The 15,474-nt window shown below is 45.0% G+C and overlaps 1 protein-coding gene across 1 annotated transcript; it reads right to left on the minus strand.

Annotated features, from left to right (window-relative positions):
• Positions 1-3,760: 3,760 nt before the first annotated feature.
• LOC137356245 (histone H1-like) lies at positions 3,761-4,438 on the minus strand. The gene has a single exon (XM_068022117.1). It carries the CDS (start codon positions 4,436-4,438, stop codon positions 3,761-3,763), a length of 678 nt encoding a protein of 225 aa, XP_067878218.1.
• Between the last annotated feature and the right edge of the window lie 11,036 nt (positions 4,439-15,474).

Here is a 15,474-nt window from a genome sequence, read left to right on the forward strand (position 1 = left end):
GGATCGTTACTCTAGATCTTACAACAGACACGTCATTAAATCTCCAGCTGCCGGATGCAGACAAAAGTATTTATGTCTCCCGGCTTTGAGTAAATAAGTGGTCAAATCCTTCTGAGACGTTTATGTGCTGGAATGAACAAGAGATCACAACTCTTTCTTTTGTCGATTTGGTGGCTCTTAAAAGAGCCGTTGTGGTATTTGATGCCGAACTCAGTTCAGGACAGGGTCAGTTTAGGCTCGCTCCCCGCGGATGCGGCGTGCCAGCTGGATGTCTTTGGGCATGATGGTGACTCGCTTGGCGTGGATGGCGCACAGGTTGGTGTCCTCAAAGAGCCCCACCAGGTAAGCCTCGCTGGCCTCCTGCAGGGCCATGACGGCAGAGCTCTGGAAGCGCAGGTCTGTCTTGAAGTCCTGTGCGATCTCCCGCACCAGGCGCTGGAAGGGCAGTTTGCGGATGAGCAGCTCAGTGGATTTCTGGTAGCGGCGGATCTCCCTCAGAGCCACAGTGCCGGGTCTGTAACGGTGAGGCTTCTTCACTCCGCCCGTGGCTGGAGCGCTCTTGCGGGCCGCTTTGGTAGCCAGCTGCTTGCGTGGAGCTTTCCCTCCGGTCGATTTGCGCGCTGTCTGCTTGGTTCTGGCCATTATCTACGGAGACCTTACACAATGTCACGTTTAATGGTGAAGCTGCTCAGGGACTGCCTATTTAAGACAGTCGAAGGACCGCCCTAATGTTGTGATTGGATGAAGCCCCGTCCATCATCCAATTTGAAACGATGTCTGGGATGGAAAAGGGCGGTGGGAATTGCTGCTCCCTGATTGGTTGAACTGCAACTGAAATTTCATCAATTTCAAAAAGCCCCCCAATTTCAAATTAGCAAACTACTCAAAGATTAAATAAAACCGAATTCGGCGGGAACAATTATAAAATCTCATTGCTTGGAGCTTCATCTTTCGGCCCTCGATTCCACCTCCGTTTCTTCCAACACGGTTTGAATTGGGGTTCATTCCTTGTTCGGTCTCAGGCGGGAATAAAGCTCCGGTCATTGCTTACTCGAACGGGAATAAATCCATCATCTTCACCGGCAGTTTAGGTCGTCAATGGACTTTATCAAATGCAACCGTTCAATTCATGACGCGATAACTAAACATCGAATCATGGAGTTACACAGCACAGAAACAGGCCCTTCGGCCCACCGAGTCTGTGCCGACCAACAACCACCCATTTATACTAATCCTACATTCATCCCATATTCCCTACGGCATCCCCACCATTCTCCTACCATCTACCTACACTGGGGGCAATTTACCTATAAACCTGCAAGTATTTCTTCAAGCATCTAACTATTCTAATCCCATTTTCCAGCACTTGGCCCGTATTCTTGTATGCTGTGGCGTTTCAAGTGCTCATCTAAATACCTCTTAAATGTTGTGAGGGTTCCTGCCTCTGCCACCTATTCAGGCAGTGTGTTCCAGATTCCAACCACATGATGAGTGTTTCTTTCCCCCTCACATCTCCATTAAACCTCCTGCCCCTTACCTACTTATTGATGCCTCCGCTGAGGGAAAACAAAAAGTTTCCTCCTGTCTAACCTATCAATGACCTTCATAATTTTGGATCCCTCAATCATGTCCCCCCTCAGCCTTCTCTTTTCTGAAAATCATTGAAAGTTTATGGCACAGAAAGAAGCCACTTGGACCATCGTGTCTGTGCCAGCCGGAAAGCTCTCCACCCATTCTAATCCCACCTGCCAGCATTTGGTCTGTAATCCTGTAGAATATGCACTTGAGGTGCATATCCAGACTTCTTTTGAATCATTTGAAGATTTCTGCCTCAACTACCCTTTCAGACATTGAGTTCCAGACCCCCACCATCCTCTAGATGAGAGGGAAAAAAAACCTTGTCCTCATCTTCCCTCTAATCATTCTACCAAACGCTTTCAGTCTTTGACCCCTAGTCAGTGACCTCTGTATTAAGGTAAATTGGCCCTTCACCTGCACTCTAGCCAGGCCTCTCAAAATGTTATCCAATTCAATCAGATCTCTCCTCAGCATTCTCTGTGCCACAGAGAACAACCACGGACCATTCAATCTTTCCTCATAGCTGCATTTTTTCCAGTCCCGGCAACATCCGGTTGAACTGCAACAGAAATTGAATCAATTTCAAAAAGCCCGCCAGTTTCAAATTAGTAAACGACGCAAAGATTAAAGTAAATCTAATTTGGCGGGAACGATTATAAAATCTCAGTGCTTTTAGCATAATTTTTTTCCGCCCTAGATCCCCCACTGTGTCTTCCAACACGGTTTGAATAGGGGTTTATTCCTTGTTCGGTCTCTGGCGGGAACAAAGCTCCGGCCATTTCTGACTCAACGGGAGTAAATCCTTTTCTACATCTTTACCGGCAGTTCAGGTCGGCAATGGACATTATCAAATACAACCTTTTAATTCATGACGCGGTTATTAAACATGGAACAGAAGAAGACAGTGAAAAAATGTGCGAGACGTAAAGTGACTATAAGAGAATGCAATACTGATCTGATAAAGTCCACATAACATTGGATGAGCTACAACAATTTCACATCCCAAGACATCCCCGCTGCAGTTTCAAGGTCACTTATCTCTATATGAGGTTTTGGGTGGCTCTTATAAGAGCCTTTTGTTTTTGATAGAAAGGGTGGATTTGTTTAGCCGCCGAATCCATAGAGAGTGCGGCCCTGACGTTTCAGAGCGTACACCACATCCATGGCGGTGACCGTCTTGCGCTTGGCGTGCTCAGTGTAGGTGACCGCATCTCTGATCACATTCTCCAGGAAAACCTTCAGCACCCCGCGGGTCTCCTCATAGATCAACCCCGAAATGCGCTTCACTCCACCACGGCGAGCCAGGCGGCGAATTGCTGGCTTGGTGATGCCCTGGATGTTATCACGAAGCACTTTGCGGTGCCGCTTTGCTCCGCCTTTGCCCAGTCCTTTGCCTCCTTTACCTCTTCCTGTCATGACGCTTCTTCAGACAAACCGATTCTGAATGAGAAACAAGCAGTTTCTGCTGCCTTTTTATACAGCCTGCCCCGACCTGACTGTGAAAGGGACAGAGAGCCAGAGGCGGGTCTGGAGGAAACTGAGTGACAGACAAAGCAGAGAAATGTCTTTGATCCTCTCGCTCCGCCTCCCACTTGCTCGAACCGCCAATTCAAAAAAAAACAGTTCTCGACATAAGAGCTCAGCATAAAACATGGAGATTCGGCCTTTATCGCCAATGATAACAAAAACCGGCGGTCTAAATACGGATCTGGAACAAATAAAAGTTAGTAATATACAAGCCTAAGTGCAGTGCTTCCGATCACAAGTCAACCTGTTTCGGCACACCTCTCCTCCCAGACGGAATGAGCAGTTTACTGAAACCGAACCCCAGCTGAATTATGCAAAATCATGTATTGGGGTTTGAGATGTGACGCGGGGTATCTCGCCCGTGTTACTGTGTTACAGGCTGTCACCCTGAAACGAGCATGAACTGAGACTTCACCGAACATATACCCTGGTACAGTGAGGCCCGGACATCCCTGATTTGTTGCACAGAGTGAGGAAGGGCTGGGTTGAGAGTCACCAGGGAACCTGGATTTACTTCAAATCATTTCTAGGTGAAATGTGCACACGACTGCGGGACAGGGATCATTTGATCGGGGGATCAGCTCTTTCCTGAGAGACGTGGGTGGCTCTGAAAAGAGCCTTTGGGTTCAGATGTCTACAAGTTTCCCGTGCTGTCTCACTTCTTTCTTGGGGCTGCTTTCTGAGCCTTTGCTGCTTTCGGCTTCTTCCCGCCCCTTGATGATTGAACTTTCTTGGGCGGCTTTCCGCCCGTGGCCCTCTTGGCTTTTTTGGCATTCTTCGCTGGAGATTTTTTTGGAAGCGTTGCTTTCTTTACCGCCTTCTTTGGCGTTGCCGTCTTCTTGGTGCTCACTTTCTTGGCTGCTGTCTTCTTGCTGCTCACTTTCTTGGCGACTATTTTCTTCCCTGGGGATTTCTTGGCTGTTTTCTTTGTTATCAGTTTCTTGGCAGCTGTTTTCTTCACTAAAGATCTCTTGGCTGCTCCTGTCTTCTTCACCACATTTCCCTTCTTTTCCTGTTTCGCGATTTTGAAGGTGCCGGAGGCTCCCGTGCCCTTCGTCTGCACCAGGAAGTCTTTCGCCACAAGCCGCTTGATACTTTGCTTGATTGGGAACTTGCTCTTCTCCACATCGACACCTTTAACACGCAGAGCCTTCTTTATTGCCTGCAGTGACATCCCACTGCGGACACTGCATTCCGCCACAGTCTTGAGGATCAGCTCGCCCAACTTGGGACCGCCTGACCCTTTCCGAGGAGCCGCCTTCTTCTTCTTAGGAGTCTTGACTTGAGCGGCGGCGGCTGGAGGAGCCGTTTCGGCGGCTGCAGTATCGGTCATGTCCAGGACTCTGCACAAAGTCTCTCTGTCAGCCAGAACTGGGTCAGAAATGAAGCTGGTGGTGGCGGCACTGAGCAACTTAAAGGCAGTGAGCGGACGGGGCGGAGACAACATGCTGTCAGCTCCCGGCTCCTGCTGCCTCTCTGTGTTTCTCTCTGGTCCTAAACTCTCCAATTCCACTGAAATTCGGGTATTCCAGAGTCCCAGGCTAGATCCTTCCTGTCTCTGACATCAGAATGTTTGCTGTCACAAAGGTTTCACTTGAAGTAAAGACTCCATTTTCGACTGAAACCCGTTTCATTGCTGCACTGATGACTCTCTCTCAGCCGATCGCTGACATGTTCCATACTTTTCGATTAAAATCTTGAAATCAACAAACAAACAACGCTCAATTCCCACTTTGAGGATGAATAGGGGGGCAAAGTGCTTCTTTGACTGGAAAATCTTGTCATTTTACACAAGAGGGACTCGGAAATCCGGCGATGAGACCAGACCCACAAACACAGTGGCATTAGACGAACGCGCCCGCCCCTTTAATACACTCTCTTCCACAATATTCACATCCACACAATCTCAGGCCGAACTGTTCGTTAAATTTAGCGTTTCCAGGACAGGATTTCCCCTCCGCTCGGCCTGTGCTGCGGATTCACGGTGGGTATTTGTATTTTCTAGACTCAGTCAGTGTTAAACACTCGGAGACTGGCGCTGCGAATGTTGTCTGTTTCCCAGATTTGGCGTCAAGAGCAAATCACAGCTTTGAATATATTCAAACCAATGTCGGCTTTGATGTTATTATATTGATCACACACAAGCATGTTTCCTGACGGTGAAAATACAAATTATGCCCTGTCTGTCCCTACATTCCATCTATATTTTTTTCTAGGTGTCCTAGACATCCCATTCTCAAGGAGAGACGTCCAGTTGCACAATAATCCCACATTCATACACAGTGTTTTTATTTTGTTCCAGGCAGTGACAGGCTGGTTCTCTACGTCCTTAGATTCAGGACTGAAGACGGATAAATACACCGTCAGATTCGAACATACGAGTGGAGAAGTGACAGTGACCGTCTCACCTGCGGCACCGGTGGCGTGTTCACTGTTCCAATACCGTACGTCTCTTCAGCGTGTCCTTTTTCATATACAACAACAGAGCAACAGAGAGAGGGAGAGTGAAAGAGAGAGAGGGGTGAGAGAGGGAGGGAGACAGACCGTTTCAGTCTTACAATTTCCAACTGTGTGTCCCTTTCACACTGAATAACAGTATTTCACCTTCACCTGTATATTCAGAGAGAGAGACTATCAGTACTACAATAGAATGCATACATATAACACTTAGTAACTGTATCTCCAACATAGATACAGCACCAAAGGCAGAGGGAGAGAGACAGCATCAATAGCGAAAAAAAGGCAGAGAGAGAGAAAGATCTGGATTGGGGGAGAGGCTTGGAGGATGGTGAGATAGAGAGATATGTATTCACTTAGAATCACAGAAGCATCGAAATTTTATGGCACAGAAAGAAGCCACTTGGCCCATCGTGTCTGTGCCAGCCGAAAAGAATTCCACCTATTCTAATCCCAGCTGCCAGCATTTGGTCCGTAACCCGCAGATTACGGCACTTGAGATGCATATCCAGACCTCTTTTGTATGAGTTGAAGGTTTATGCCTCAACTACCCTTTCAGGTAGTGAGTTCCAGAACCGGGTGCTCCGGTTTCCTCCCACATGCCAAAAGACTTGCAGGTTGACAGGTAAATTGGCCATTATAAATTGTCCCTAGTATAGGTAGGTGTTAGAGAAATATAGGGACAGGTGGGGATGTGGTAGGAATATGGAATTAGTGTCGGATTAGTATAAAATGGGTGGTTGATGGTCGGCACAGACTCGGTGGGCCGAAGGGCCTGTTTCAGTGCTGTATCTCTAACTAAATAACCAACCGCCACACTTTTTTTCAAATTCATTCATATGATGTGGGTGTTGCTGGCTCGGCCTCCATTTATTGCCCATCCCTCACTGCCCTTGAGGAGGTTGTGGTGAAATGGCTTCTTGAACTGCTGCACTCCATGTGAGGTAGGTACAGCCATAGTGAGGTTAGGAAGGGAGTTCCAGGATTTTGACACAGCGACAGTGAATGAACAGCAATATAATTCTAAGTCAGGATGATGTGACAGGATTGCAGAGTTTAGATCTGATCTGTTGGTTATGAGATCACTTGGCTCTGTCTATCGCATGCTGCTTACGCAATTTGGCCCCCAAATAATCCTGTGTTGTAGCTTCCCCAGGTTGACACCTCATTTTGAGGTATGCCGGGTGCTGCTCCTGGCATGCTCTGCTGTACTCTTCATTGAACCACGTTTGGTCTCCTGCCTTGATGGTAATGGTAGACTGGGGGATATGCCGGGCCATGAGATTACAGATTGCAGTTGAGTACAATTCTGCTGCTGTTGGTAACTCGATCCTCATGTACGAACATACGAATTATGATCAGGAGTAGGCCACTCGGTCCTTCGAGCCTGCTCTGCCATGCCATTCAATACGTTTTTGTCTCTACTGATTACTTCACATTTCCACCACCCCCCGGTAATCCTCCACTCCCTTGTTCATCAAGAAAATATTTACACTGCCTTAAAAATGTTCAAAGACTCCGCTTATATCGCCTTTTGAGGATGAGAATTCCAAAGGCTCACGAGCCTCCGAAAGAAAATAAAAATCTCCTTATCTCTGTCTTAAATTTGCGACCCCTGATTTTTAAACAGTGACCCCTAGTTATAGATTCTCCCACAAGGGGAAACATCCTTTCCACATCCACCCTGTCAAGACCCCTCAGGATATTATATGTTTCAATCAAGTCACATCTTACTCTAAATTCCAGTGGATACAAGCCTAGCTTGTCCAATCCTTCCTCGTAAGACAGCCCGTCCATTCCAGGCATTAGCCTCGTGAACCTTCTCTGTACTGCCTCCAATGCATTTAAACCGTTCCTTAAATAAGGAGACCAGTACTGTACACATTAATCCGAATGGCCCACAGAGCCTCATGGATGCTCAGTTTTGCATTGCTAGGTGAGGAAAACTTTCCCTTATCTCCCCTCTAATCTTTCTACCAAACACTTTAAGTCTTTGTCCCCTCGTCACTGACCTCCCTACGAAGGTAAATAGGCCCTTGACATCCACTCTATCCAGGCCTCTCAAAATGTTATACATTTCAATCAGATCTACCATTCTCTGTTCCAAGGGGAACAGTCCCAGCCCACCCAATCTTTCCTCATAGCTGCATTTTTTCCAGTCCCGGCAACATCCTTGTAAATCTCCTCTGTACCCTCTATAATGCAATTCTTCTTTGGCTTCCTTATCTCGACAGACAATGGGTAAGTGCCTGGAGGTGGTCAGTGGTGTGTGGAGCAGCGCCTGGAGTGGCTATAAAGGCCAATTCTAGAGTGACAGGCTCTTCCACAGGTGCTGCAGAAAAAATTGATTGTTGGGGCTGTTACACAGTTGGCTCTTCCCTTGTGCCTCTGTCTTTTTTCCTGCCAACTGCAGGAACTCGCCACACTTTAGCCCCGCCTTTATGGCTGTCCACCAGCTCTGGCGAACGCTGGCAACTGTCTCCCACGACTTGTGATCAATGTCACAGGATTTCATGTCGCGTTTGCAGACGTCTTTAAAGCGGAGACATGGACGGCTGATGGGTCTGATACCAGTGGCGAGCTCGCTGTACAATGTGTCTTTGGGGATCCTGCCATCTTCCATGCAGCTCACATGGCCAAGCCATCACAGGCGCCGCTGACTCAGTTGTGTGTATAAGCTGGGGATGTTGGTCGCCTCGAGGACTTCTGTGTTGGAGATACGGTCCTGCCACCTGATGCCAAGTATTCTCCGGAGGCAGCGAAGATGGAATGAATTGAGACGTCGCTCTTGGCTGACATACGTTGTCCAGGCCTCGCTGCCATAGAGCAAGGTACTGAGGACACAGGCCTGATACACTCGGACTTTTGTGTTCCGTGTCAGTGCGCCATTTTCCCACACTCACTTGGCCAGTCTGGACATAGCAGTGGAAGCCTTTCCCATGCGCTTGTTGATTTCTGCATCTAGAGACAGGTTAATGGTGATAGTTGAGCCTGGTAGGTGAACTCTTGAACCACTTAGAGAGCGTGGTCGCCAATATTGATGGATGGAGCATTTCCGACGTCCTGCCCCATGATGTTCGTTTTCTTGAGGCTGATGGTTAGGCCAAATTCATTGCAGGCAGCCACAAACCTGTTGATGAGACTCTGCAGGCACTTTTCAGTATGAGATGTTAATGCAGCATCGTCAGCAAAGAGGAGTTCCCTGATGAGGACTTTCCGTACTTTGGACTTCACTGTTAGATGGGCAAGGTTGAACAACCTGCCCCCTGATCTTGTGTGGAGGAAAATTCCTTCTTCCGAGGACTTGAACGCATGTGAAAGCAATTACATGACTTCTTAACCACCTTGTAGACCTGTCCTGCTACCTTCTGGGTCAGTGGACATTTACTCCAAGGTCCCTCACATTCTCTACACAACTCAGTATATTCCCATTAATCATGTATTCCTTTGCCTTGTTTGACCTCCCTCACACTTATCCGAATTTTATTCCATTTGTCATTTTTTTGCCCATGTGTCCAGAGCATCAATATCTTCCTGCAGCCTACAGCAATCCTCCTCGCTTTCTATCACACGACCAATTTTTGTGTCGTCTGTAAGCTTCTTGATCATTTCCCCTACATTTACGTCCAAATCATTAATATATACCACAATGAACAGGTGACCAAGTCCTGAGCGGAACGCCAATGAAAACAGCTCTCCAATCGCAAAAACACCCGTTAATAATTACCCTTTGTTGCCTGCCACTAAACCTAATTTACATCCAGCTTACTGTATTTTCCTGGATCCCCCGGGATTTTATTTTTTGAAACAGTCTGCCATGTGGGAACTTGTCAAAATCCTTGTTAAACTCCATGTAGACCATATCAACTGCAGTGCCCTCACACAACTTCCTTGTTATTAATTCAATAAATTCGATCAAGTTGGTCAGACGAGATCTTCCCTTCACAAATCCACGCTGACTATTCTTGACTAATCATTGCCTTTCTAAGTGACAGTTTATCCTGTCTCTCAGAATGATTCCAATATTTTGCTCACTACTGAGGTTAGACTGACTGACCTGTAATTATTGAGTTGTAGGCTGAAATGTCAGATTCGTTTTATCTCGAAAGATCCACCCGGGGAGACCGACGATACAAACTTATCTCTCACTTATATGGTGCCACAAGCAGCCACATTATTAATCTCACAATCTGAGGACGTGTCCGAAAGTGAATCACACAATGTCCCAAATGTAACTTTTTTTCTGCCCTGTTGAGGTCTCTGCAATGTTTCAGCTCGAACCGTTCGCTCTGACACTCAGTGACCGACATTTTCAATGTGATTACATGAATCTAGGACTGTTACTGTCAGATATTAAATCCTGCGCGATCCCAGCAAACACACCGACTCCCTCCAAGGATTGCTTTGAGAAACTGGGCAAACATACTGCAGAGAATAATCTCAAATTGAACTTTATAAAGGGGTAATCTCCCAGATGTGAACCTTCTCTATCTTACCCGCAGCCCCTGTTCCATTGCTCACAATGTGATAAAACTGAACTGAATAAAGTTCCATTTGTTTGTATTTTTGTTTTTCAAAGCGTTGCCGAAAGAAGCGCATGCGCGGTAAAGCCCCGCCCACACCTCTGAGAGTTGATGACCGACAGAGCGCATGCGCTCCCCTGTGCCTGCCAGGCAATTGAACGGCATTTATTCAAAGAGGGGAAAGCGTTTGTTTTTAACAGAGGGAATGGAGATATTACAGTATCGGGGTAAGTCAGCAAACAGCAGTCTCCTTCCAGCAGCACTTTGTTTGGGGAAACTTGTCCGCAATCTGGCTCAGAGATCATCATTGACTTTGGGGCAAGTTCAGGAGGGTTGCGAGTTGTTTGCTAGAGACAGAGTGAGGCAGGAAGTGATCCGGTAACATGGAGTGAGCGGCGGAAGGCAGAGGCATTTCTTGGGCTGCGTGTGCACTGCGTAAGTGAGACAAAAGGTGAAGAAGCTGCTGTTGAAATTCATGGCTGTTTTTATCCTCAAACCTGTAATGCTTGTTCCTGGTTTAGCTCCTATTTCACGCTGTTTGTTGTTATTGATAAGTGAATAGTGAAAACAGAGCCGGACTGTTGGCATTTATTGCAAGGGGGATGGAATATAAACGTCAGTTGTTGGTGAGACCTCACCTGGATTACTGGATACAGTTGTGGTCTCCTTCGCTCATGAGGGATATATACGTGCAATGGATGCAGTTCAGGCAAGGTTCGTTCCGTTGCTTCCTGTGATGAAGAGGTTGCGTTAAGAGGAAAAGGTTGAGCAGGTTGTGTTACACTCATTGGAGTTTGTAATAATCAGAGCGAATCTTATTGAAAAGTGTAAGATTCTGAGTGTTCTTGACAGAGTAGATGCTGAGAAGATATCTCCCCTCTTGAGGGAATCAAGAACCACGCCGCACAGTTTCAGAATAAGGGGTCTCCCACTTTAGACGGAGGTAAGGAAGACTTTCTTCTCTCAAAGCGTCATTAATCTATGGAATTTTCTACTCCAGAGAGCAGTGGAGGCTGGATGATTAAATATATTCAAGGATGAGTTAATTTTTTGATCTACAAGGGAGGAATGGGTTTTTGGCCAGGCAGGATAATGGAGCTGAAGCCAAGATCAAATCAGACATGATTTTATTGAATGGTGGATCAGGCTGGAGAGGCTGAATGGCTGACTCCTGCTCCGAATTCTTAGGTTATTACATTATAATGCCAGATGGAAATAGAAACCTGACCTGCACAAATATCCCTGCTCCATCAGGTCATCCCAACCTTGGAGCAGTGTAGATGTTGGCTTGTTTCTGGATGTCCAAAAATTGTTGTGAAACTGCCAACAAACCTCGTCAACAGATGCTAAGAACTGCAGTGGAATCAGACAGTGATATTCTTTGTATTTTTGGTTAGCATTTGTGATTAGTCATAATGATTATAAATTGAAATGTTACATTAATCTCTTTTCTAGCTTCCAACTCAACTGCTCGTGACTTACAATACATAGTTTTCTTCCTTACTGTCGGTGAATAGTTCAAGGGAGCAGAATGAATGTGATGATTCCCAGGCACAAGGGCAAGTGCAGTCGGCTCCTTCCATCACAGACAAGGTACAGTACCACTCCCATAGGCCTTCAGTTCATGGCATTGTCACAAGAAGCAGATGTAGTCAAACTCTCACCGATCCCAAGTTTAGAGACACATTTCCAATCCAGTAATTAAACAAATCAGAAGAGACAGACATTGTATCCAATCCATTCCAAATCAATACTGCTGAAAGTTAGGTCAAGTTCAAAAGCAGAACCCACTATCAGATTAAAAGACACTCTGTCAATCTCACAAGAGGGTGCATCCTGGAGACAGTGAATCTCACCCTCACATGCCTGAAACTGATGTTGACAAAATAAAAATAAACACATTCATATAATGTAAACAGACAGGCACAAAGTGAAATTCACATTTCCAAATTATTAAAGAGTTTAAGTAAAGATTAAAACCTTCAGCCACAGAAGAGAAACTGACAGATACAGAGAAGAAAATAAAACCCCTCACAGGCAAGAGACTGTCCGATAGAGAATAAAACCAGAGTCACCTAACAGAGACAGACAGTTACCAGTAACAGACATGACACATTGCAGAGACAGAGAAGTACAAAGGAAAATCAATTCTTCAATAACAGAAATTGAAATCTAGGAATAACAGACATACTCATGTAATAGACATTGATAACTGCAGACAAAGAAAATATGCTCATAAACCTATCAGGAACTGTAAGCTGCATATTAAAACGTACAGTTACAGAGCAGAAATCGACTGATTCAGAGATAGGCCCCATGTCACAGAATAGAGTTTGAAAGAGACAGAATAAACCCACAACATCATACCTTAAGGTTTAACCTATCATCCAGGTGCAGCTTAAAACTGACACTCACATACCAGAAGACAACTGGTGCAAAGTCAAACTCACTCAAGTAACAGAAACTGATAGGTACAGATCAAAAACCACAATCATATCCCAGAAAATAACAGGTAAAGAATAAAACAACAGTCAGATATCAGAATCTGTCAGATAGTGAAATAAATCCACTTTCATTTTCCATAAACTGACAGGTACAGACTAAAAACTACATTCATTTACTATCAATGGACAGGTACAGATTTAATCCCTCATTCACTTAACAGAAGCAAACAGATATAGGGTAAAGCATGTTCTCAAATTCCAAAGATTGAAAGATCGAGAATTAACTCACATTCACATACCAGCAACTGACAGAGAAAGATTAAAATCCTCCCACATTTCGCAAAGTAACAGGTACACAATAAATGCCACCCTCACATATGAGAATCTGGCAGAAACAGATTGTAAAAAGACTTGCAAAGGAGAAACCAACAGGTACACATTAAAATCTACATTCACATATCAGGAATTAGGAGATACAGTATAACTGCCACACTTACCTACCAGAGACTGACAGACACAGTGTGAAATCCATAGTGAATTGCAAGAAATTGACAGAGAGTGAAAGTCTCTCATCCATAACAGACACTGACAGGTACAAAGTAAACCTAACAATTGCACTTCAGACACTGATAGATACAGAACAACACACACATAATTAAGAACATTCATATACCAGATACTGACAGATACAGGCTAAAACTCACACACAGAGAAAAAAAACTGACAGGTTCAGAATAAAATTGGCAGTTACATTTCAGAGAATGACAATATACAAAGTAAACCTCACAGCCAGTGTCAGAAACTGGCATGTACAGATTAAAAATCACATTCACATCCGAGAGCGTGGAGAGATGTGATGTAAAATCCACACTGAAACTCTTACTCTTATACCAGACAGGGACAGGTTCAAGGCCTCAGCTACACATGAGACTTTAAAGGCACAGGTTAAACCTTAAATTGGCATACTAGACAATCAAAGATAAAGTGTGAACCCCCACTCATATACACAAGAATGTAATATTGTGTCAAATCCACAATCACATACCATATACTGATGGGGACAAAGTACAAGCCAGATACGCATACACCAGAAGCTGTAAGGTACAGAATAAGACATTTCTCACATAAAACAAACTGACAGGTACAGATAAAGCCACATTCCAAAACTGAAACCGACAGAGGTAAATTGTAGACCAGGGATTGAGATATACAGTGAAACTCCACCCGCCAAGACTGGTGTGGGAGAAGTGAGGATCGCTTCGTCGGGCACTGGTACCAGTACTAGGGAAAGTGGAGGCTGTACCGTTTGGACAGTCCACACCTGAACCAAGCTGGGACCAGTGTTCGAGAAAACCATATAACTAGGGATGTAGAGAGGTACTTGATCTAAACAAAGTGGTAGAGGCATCAAGCTTTTGTAGATGTAACAAATCAAGGGGTAGAGTCAAGGCAGGAGAACACAATAGTAACAGGGGAAATGAAGGCCAGAGAATGGCTGGAAGGGGCAGAGAAAAATAACCTTAGAGCAGACCAACAGTCAACACTAGATGTGACAAAGATAACAAAAAGATAACACCAAAGGCCCTTTATGTGAATGCACATAGAATTCATAACAAAGTAGAGGAACTGATAGCACACGTTGAAGTAAATAAATATGATCTAATAGCCATTATGGAGACATGGCTGCAGGATGACAAGGATTGGGTCCTCAATATTGAGGGATATGTAACATTCAAGAAGAATAGGAAGCTAGGTAAAGGTGGATGTTTGGCAGTGTTAATCAAGGATCGCGTTGGTGTAATAGTTAGACATGACCTTGGTTCAGGAGATCAGGATGTAGAATCGGTTTGAGTGGAGATGAGGAATAGTCGGGGAAAGAGGCACTAGTCAGAACAGTCTACAGGCCCCCAGACAGTAATCACAATTTAGGATGAAGGATACAAGAATATCTATTGGGTGCTTGTGATAATGAGATGGAAAGAATCACAGGTGTTTTAATCAACACAGTGGTGCAGTGGTTAGCACCTCAGCCTCACAGTTCCAGCAACCCAGGTCCAATTCTGAGTACAGCCTGTGCGGGGTTTGCAAGTTCTCCCTGTGATTCTGTGGGTTTTCGCCGGGTGCTCCAGTTTCCTCCCGCAGCCAAAGGCTTGCAGGTTGATAGGTAAATTGGCTATTATAAATTGCCCCGAGTAATAGTAGGTGGTAGGAGAATTTAGGAAAGGTGGGGATGGGTTAGGAATATGGGATGAATGTCGGATTAGTATAAATGGGTGGTTGATGGTTGGTACAGACTCGGTGGACTGAAGGGTCTGTTTCAGTGCTGTATGTCTAAAGTAAATAATTATAAACTGGAAAGAATGAGATTGGTAATAGAAGCCTGTATGAGGAGTTCAAAGAGTGCTTTCGAGATAGTTTCTTCGAGCAGCATGTTCTAGAACTTGCTCGACTTGGCATTGTGCAATTTGACAGGATTAATTAATGACCTCAGAGTAAATGCACCTCTTGGTAGCAATGATCACAATATGATTGAAGTTTGCATCCAGTTTGAAAGTGAGAGGAGTGGGTCTAAGACTAATATTTTAAGCTTAAATAAGGACAACTATGTGGGCATGAAAGCTGAGCTAGCTGAAGTGAACTGGGATCAATTGAGAAGCAGTGGCAGACATTTAAGTGGATATTTCAGAATACTTTAAATAAGTATATCCCTACTGTAAAGAATAATTCCAAGGGGAGGACCCTCCATCCATGGTTGATTAAAGAAGTTAAGGAAGGCATCAACCTGAATGAAAAGGCATATAATTGTGCAAAGATGAATGGCAGGTCAGATGATTGAGTCATTCTCTGTCATTCTATATATTCTGACCAAAGGTTAATCAGGAGAAAATAAATTAGAGCATGGGAGTAAGCTAGCTTGAAATGTAATAACGGATAGCAAGGGTTTC

The sequence above is a fragment of the Heterodontus francisci genome, chromosome 45 (genome assembly GCF_036365525.1).
Source record: "Heterodontus francisci isolate sHetFra1 chromosome 45, sHetFra1.hap1, whole genome shotgun sequence".
Classification (NCBI taxonomy): domain Eukaryota; kingdom Metazoa; phylum Chordata; class Chondrichthyes; order Heterodontiformes; family Heterodontidae; genus Heterodontus; species Heterodontus francisci.